The 6,727-nt window shown below is 40.3% G+C and overlaps 1 protein-coding gene across 2 annotated transcripts in view; it reads right to left on the minus strand.

Annotated features, from left to right (window-relative positions):
- The window catches only part of KIF5C (kinesin family member 5C), a 147,629-nt gene that overhangs the window by 39,927 nt on the left and 100,975 nt on the right, over positions 1 to 6,727 (minus strand). For both annotated transcript variants that reach the window (XM_004674667.2, XM_012727097.1), the window contains exons 13-15: positions 4,940 to 5,008; positions 3,107 to 3,313; positions 833 to 979 (exon numbers count right to left, since the gene is read on the minus strand). In XM_004674667.2, the coding sequence (XP_004674724.1) occupies positions 833 to 979; positions 3,107 to 3,313; positions 4,940 to 5,008 (423 nt within the window). The remainder of the gene's footprint in view (positions 1 to 832; positions 980 to 3,106; positions 3,314 to 4,939; positions 5,009 to 6,727) is intronic.

Raw genomic sequence — 6,727 nt, forward strand, 5'->3', positions numbered from 1 at the left:
AGGGATGTCCACTGGGATCTTCAGGAATATATCTTCCCCCTGAATGAAAACAGCTGCCTTTTCAGCCCCTCCTCTCTTGGACATGATTATGTAAGGATGTGGTCAGTGCTATAAGCTATCTTGCAACCATGTCGCAAAATTCTGCTCATATGAGAAGGGAAGGGAGAAACAGAAGGGTAGCAGAGAAAAGGCCTGGATCCTTGCCACTACTGACACACAGCACCAAACTAAAACTTGCTTCTAAAACTTCAGAAGGATACAATTCACCTGAGAATCCTGTTAAAATGCAAATTCTGACTCAGTGTGATATTTTCAAGAGGCTCCAAGGTGATGCAAATAGCAGCCTAAAATAAATAGCAAGATCCTAAATTTCTTATATTGTGAATAATTAAATGTGGCTTTATTTTTTAATTCACTATTAGAATCCTATTAATATCGGCTGAAAGCTTTCCTAATTCACACTGATTGGTTGGGGAATTTTCACACTGTTGGATTCTCACAGAAAGCAATAAACACAGTTTCTGAGTCTGGAACTGTGTTTAACCTACAGCATACAAATTTGAGAAATAAACCAATTTATATAATGTCAATCAAGGGTTGAAAATATTTTCGATGTTGAAAGGTAACGTTTTCTCCTGCTCCTTACCCAAACAACCATTCAGTAAGTCATTCAATCAGTCCTTCGTTCTGGCATTCAAAGATAGCACACGGCAGATGCAAAGAACTGTGGCTAAGCATTGGATAGCTAAGAAAATAAAACACAGACCCTGAAAGCTTATGATCACACCATCATTCAGGCATGCCAGAGAGGAATAAAGAAAGGCGGGCTTACAGTCTTCACGTCATTGGTGCCAATAATTCCACCTATCTCCCCCAGATCCTTCAATAGCAAATTCAAGATTTCAGTGGCCCTCTTTTTCTGGTGGTTGCTAAGCTCTTGTAGCTGGTTCAGCTCTCTCTGTGTGGTTGTCAGTGTTGTCTGAAAAACATTTTAACAATAAAATTAAAAGGGTTACCATCAATTTTAGACCTATAGTCTTGCACAGAACAACAACATAATGTAGTAAGGAATTCGTTGTGTGTCATTGCAGCATAGCAGTCCTACTCAGGCAAACGAAATGATGGCACAGCAATCTCTGAGAAGAGGAGGAGGAGGACTTTATCTTGACCTGGTATGTATATCAGGTGACAAATTCCAGGTCAGTAAATCAGGTTTATGTTATTAGAAATAAATAAAGCCTGAAAGAAGTGCTTAAGTTTATAACGTTTAATCACACCATCCTATTTACCAGATGTTACATTTCAGTCCACATTCACCTGGGCCTAAACATACCTGCAAGCGTCCCCACCTCCATTCCCAGACAAAGCTGCTCCCTGGACAACTTCCAAATTCCCATCTGAGTGCCCAATAATAGATGGGCCTGGAAGGTCCAAAGGGACATTAATGAGCTTAGAAAATGTCTTGCAATCTTCACAGTGAAACTGAATTAGACACTATTCATCTCTTCGAAATTAATCAAGTTTATGAGGAGATGGTTTCTTAGTCTAAAGCAAAAGCTCATTTTATTGCCAAGCATTAGCAAACCACCTTCATTTCCATCCCTGGTGTGTTACCAAAACAATCATCACCAAATAGTATGTGCATGTGTGTGCATGTGCATGTATACATACACATAACATACATATATATTTAACTTCAATCCTCAATACTAATAGAATAGCCATCTTTTGATGACCTGGTATTAAGTCAACAAAAGAAAATAATCCCCCTCAATTATGGAGCTGTGGAAGTAAATTCAAAGAATTTAAGCAATTCTTTCATATACAACTATTTTACTAGAGCTCTTTTTAATGGTATGACTAAAACTGGAACTCTGAACATGTCTTTGTTTGACAGAAAATAAGAACTGTATTATGGAAAATGCTTGTTTTGAGGAGCAAATAACACCAAAGACTAGTTAAAAGAATCCTGTAGAAACGGCAAGCAGAAAGATCCAATTCTCTTCTCTAAGTGACTTGTGCTTTGTTTTTTATTTGTTTGTTTTGGGTTTTGGCACTGATGCTGATTTCATTTTGCTTCTAAAACCCACACTGGTTCCCTGCTTGGGGAGCCATTTAAAAAGTCTGCCCCACGGTGTGAAAGTGAATGTGTGGACTGAAGAGTATTTCCCATCAGCTCTATGGTCAGCAGATCAGAGCTTCCCTGTACCATCTGCTATTTCTCCTTGGCCAGGAGGACTGGATGTTTTCCACAGAACAGGCTGGGCATAATCCCATGACAACAGGCCATGGGGCCAAGGTTCCAAGGGCAGGCAGCTCCAGACTCAGCTCCTACCATCCATTTTCCAAGTAGAAAAGGACAAAATGGATACATCCCACCACCAGGCATGTCACCAGATGCTTGCTGGCCCCGCTGCCACAAACTCTCTGTGTGAGGCCCTCAGAATCTTTCTCTGGGAAGCTAGGAAATGGGTAAACTGAAGCATTGGCTTAAACCATGACAACAGGTTTCAGTGAGGACAGCTCAGTCCCGGGTGCAGACAAAAATCTGTGTGAAGGAAATTAATTTCACTCAGGCAAGTGGAAGTAAAAGTGAAAAACGTACCTTCTATGTGTTGCCCAATCTTGCCTGTTGAATTAACATTTTAAGATTTATTGCTATCATAGCACGTGGCACATGCAAAGACCCCAACTGTGAGCTAAGAGTTTTGGCTAATTTTCATCCCCTGAAGGAGCATGTTGTTATCACCATTTTTACAGATAAGCAAAGAATAAATTGTCTCAATTAAGGTCTTATACTTGTTATGTCATATATTTAACTAGATTTTTCTGGTTTTCACTTTCTTGACTAATGTATAAGGCATGCCTGCTGGTGTTATACATCTGGACATAAACAGTTGTGATGTATATTTTTAGAATGAGTTGGGCATAAGTCACTCAGACAAAGTACTGCAATTATTGGAGGGACCTCAGAGACTGCATTCACATCTAACAGTGAAAAACCATTCAGTCAACTGCCTTCCTATATAGTGCCTGTCAACAAAATTATGTAAGTAAAGGAATGGCAGCCAAAAATGTCCCACCCCCTAGACACAAATGTTCCAACCGTTTTCTGGGCCAGTTCATCTGTCAGCTGCTCATTGGCCCTGGTTTTATCCTCCACCTCCTGTGACTTCTGATCATAATTGACAGCCAATTCCTCCAGGGCCTGGAGGACTTCCTTTACTTCATCTTTGGCTGCCTCATTTTCAATCTGGAGACGCGTCAGCTCCTCCTGGATCTTCTCATAGTCTCTTCTCGTAGAAGCTAAAAGCTGGAGAAATGAGATGCCATGAACTGGGGATGAAAGGTCAAGGTTAATATCCTGTGTTCTAGCCTAAGTAAAGTACTTTTTATAAATAGGTAAAACAAGCTGGAAAAGCTCAGCATAACTTTAAACCCTGCTGTGGTCCAGATGCTAAATTTTAAAGTAGACAGTTATCATTTCAAAAGTATTTTTCTTTTGCAATTGAAAGTTACATAGGCTTAACTCAAAAAATTGTGGCATTTTTAAGCTGCCTGGCTATTTCACATGTTGAACTAAGGATAGGGGAGATCATTTCCAAGGACCAGACTACTACTTACGTGGCTTTTGAATATTCACATTATATTTGAGTTTCACCTTATATACATGTCAATTTTATAGTCAAATGAAACACAGTCCTCACTCTTTCTCTCTATTTATCATGTATCTATAGAAAGATAGATCCCAAACAGCAATACTAGTTAAAAATAAACACGTGGGTTTGCAGATGTCTTCATTTTCTTTGTGCATGTTCTATTTTCTGATTTTCCAACAATGAACACATATTGCCTTGATAACACAGAGAGAAAAATTCAGTTGTAACTGACTTTTTTAACTATCACAGAGAGTTGCACCCACTTGAGGATGTAAAAAGACTAACTGAGGAGGACAGGACACACCAAACAATACAAGACTCCAGTGTAAAGGAGAGAGAAAGTAAACACGGTTCATCTGATTGCAAAGGCACAGAGGACCATCCCGCCTGGGTGGGGTGGGGGTTGTTTGGATGGGGACAAAGTCATTTCCCTGAAGAGAGGAAGGGGAACAAAGACAAAGAAATGGTTACAGTGTCTTCATGGGGTGGGGGGCATGAACCCAGGCCACCTGCTACAGTTGCATCATGCCCTCCAATCCATCACATTTTAGCAACAAAACAAAAAGCACCCTAAAGCATGAAAGAGGAAAAACACTTACATGGGCCTCTGTAAGAGAATTACCAATCATCTATTTTTGATAGACTGGCTGTCTGTCCTTTGCTTAGAGGTTCCTGTTTGTAAAATACTTGGCAGAACTCAAGGCGCTAAAGACGTTTACTGGGGAACTGAATGCCATCTGGGATGAGACTGAAAACAATTTGCCTCCTTTTACTGTATCTCTATATACTAATGCAACCCTTGGACCTCCTTCCTCTTTGCTTACCTCTCCTCTGCTTTTTGTCTTTTATTTATTTATTTGTTTGTTTGTTTGCTGGGTTTTCCCCCGAAAAAATACCACAAGAACATAACGTATATCAAAGGCCAGACCTGGTGAAGTGCAAAGTCAAAAAAGGCTAAAATGGCAGCAAACAAGAGAGCTGAGCCTGGGACAGGAAGTCGACTTCTTGCTCAGGTAGAGACCTCCATTATCTCATACAAGACTAAATACAGCCACCAGCTACTCACTCCCCAAACCCCAGAGCTCTACAAAGTCAAAGAGTTGTTTCCTCAGTTAAGCTAAAACCAGTTTTCAATAGGCATTAAAAGGAAACGTACCAAGAAATTTCCACATGATTCAGTGATTTTTGGAAAAATTCTTTCCAAATTAAATTTTTAAAACAAACAACAACAAAGAGTAATAAGAGAATTTTGCAAAAGAATTTTTCTTTACATTCTTTACCTCATCCTGATCCAACATCTGTTGCTTTAGTTTCTCAGCCAGCTGGCTCTGCTGGTTAATTTCATCATCCTGAAACGAAACATCATGTTTTATTTCTTTTAGTTAGTTATGTCATTCTTGCTGTCCTGGTTTCCCAATGACAGTCAGATACAGTCAGGATGCCAGCTGTGTGCTGCTAATAAGATGCATCAGGCATCTTATCCCACAGAAACAAGACTGGTTCTGGGATGCTGACTGGGCTAAAGTCTTTACCCACCTTTTCTAAGAAGATAAAGTATCTGGGTATTCTGGGAAACAAATATCCTACACATTCAACCCAGTTTCCATTCAGATGGAAATCAGACATTTTGGGCTTGGGAATTGAAAAAATATGTTGAGCTAGCCTTCCCAATTCAAAGATGTTAGCATTGACTTCCTAGTTTGAAAAGTAAGGGAGGGAATTTCTAACACTCTACAGCACCATATATTCAGGTCCCAATCTTGTCAAACACCTCAATGACCAGGCATGTTGTCATAAGATAGACAGAGACTAGCTTTTCTACTTCAAAACTCCGACTTGAGAGCTTGGGAAAATATTTACTACTGAATTAATTTTTGGCATTAGCAGATCTCTCTCTTAATTAGAAGTCAATTTCCTGATCAATTTGGAAAAGGAATAAAAAACTCAAAGAAGCCATGGGTGCAGAAACATTAATGCTTCCTCTCAGTCACTGCAACGGGAGAGGACCCTCCCTGGGCAAGGTGGCTCTCATCGTCTGCCACTAGGTGTTGCTGGCACAATAGCCAGGGCTCTTGCCTCTAACTGCCCGATGTAAAGGCCTCTGCTCAGCCCCAGACACTGCCCCAGTACAGGCAAAGCAGCAGGCGGACAATGCTCAAGGACAATGCTCAGTCTTCACCACAAAGGTTTCTATGAATTCAAATGCAATTTTGAAGCAGAGCTGGTGAGAATGACAATTTGACATCACATGCCTCTGCCTTGAAATATGAGAAAATCCTATCTGCTGATATATCCAGAGTCCAAACCTCAAGCAGAATCGGCTTCTCTCCAGTACCACTCGGGCCCTCTTGGTGCCACATGCTGCCCAGGTGTTTTCAGCAGCAGCCCTAAGAAACCTGCACTGTGTCTTGCGCCTTACCCAGAGATGATGTAAGAGGGGTAAATAAGCTCACAGACCTGACTTATAGCTTTTTTATGGGATATTCACCAGCTTCGGTTTAGTCTATGCAGACATTTAAATCAGATAAACCCAGTGTCACAACTAAAGTTTTCTATGGGGCACATTCTTAAATCATGGTTACAGAATCTTTATCTCCTTTTCTTTTGTATAGAAAATCCTTGCCTTCTGTTCTCAAGGAGATCTCATTTCTACTGAACTTTTACACCAATAGTTCTTGAATGATTCTACAAAACACTCAAGACTTTCTTTCCCAAGTCAGATTTCTGGCAGGAGAATGAGGGAAATTACAGTAGAGTGAAAATGCCAAAATACAGTCTTCCACAACTATTTTGTAGACCACATTTTCTTATCTACTTTGTAAATTTAGAATGTCACTTACCAAGCACAACTTTCTAACTTCTGTTCCTTGGCACATAAATATTAAACAACTTGACATAAAAGGCCCAAGGATTTTAACATCCAGGAGCTGCCATCTCTTCCCTCGGGACACATAAGCAAGGGCTCAAAGCGATATAAATCATGAGACAGCGCCAGCACTTTGTTCTTATACTCTGTTCATTTCAAAGCCTGAAGACACAAGCTTCCTCCCTGAGAGGTGACAAGCTGG

The sequence above is a fragment of the Condylura cristata genome, unplaced genomic scaffold, assembly GCF_000260355.1.
Source record: "Condylura cristata isolate star-nosed mole 26May11 unplaced genomic scaffold, ConCri1.0 scaffold00002, whole genome shotgun sequence".
Taxonomy (NCBI): Eukaryota; Metazoa; Chordata; class Mammalia; order Eulipotyphla; family Talpidae; genus Condylura; species Condylura cristata.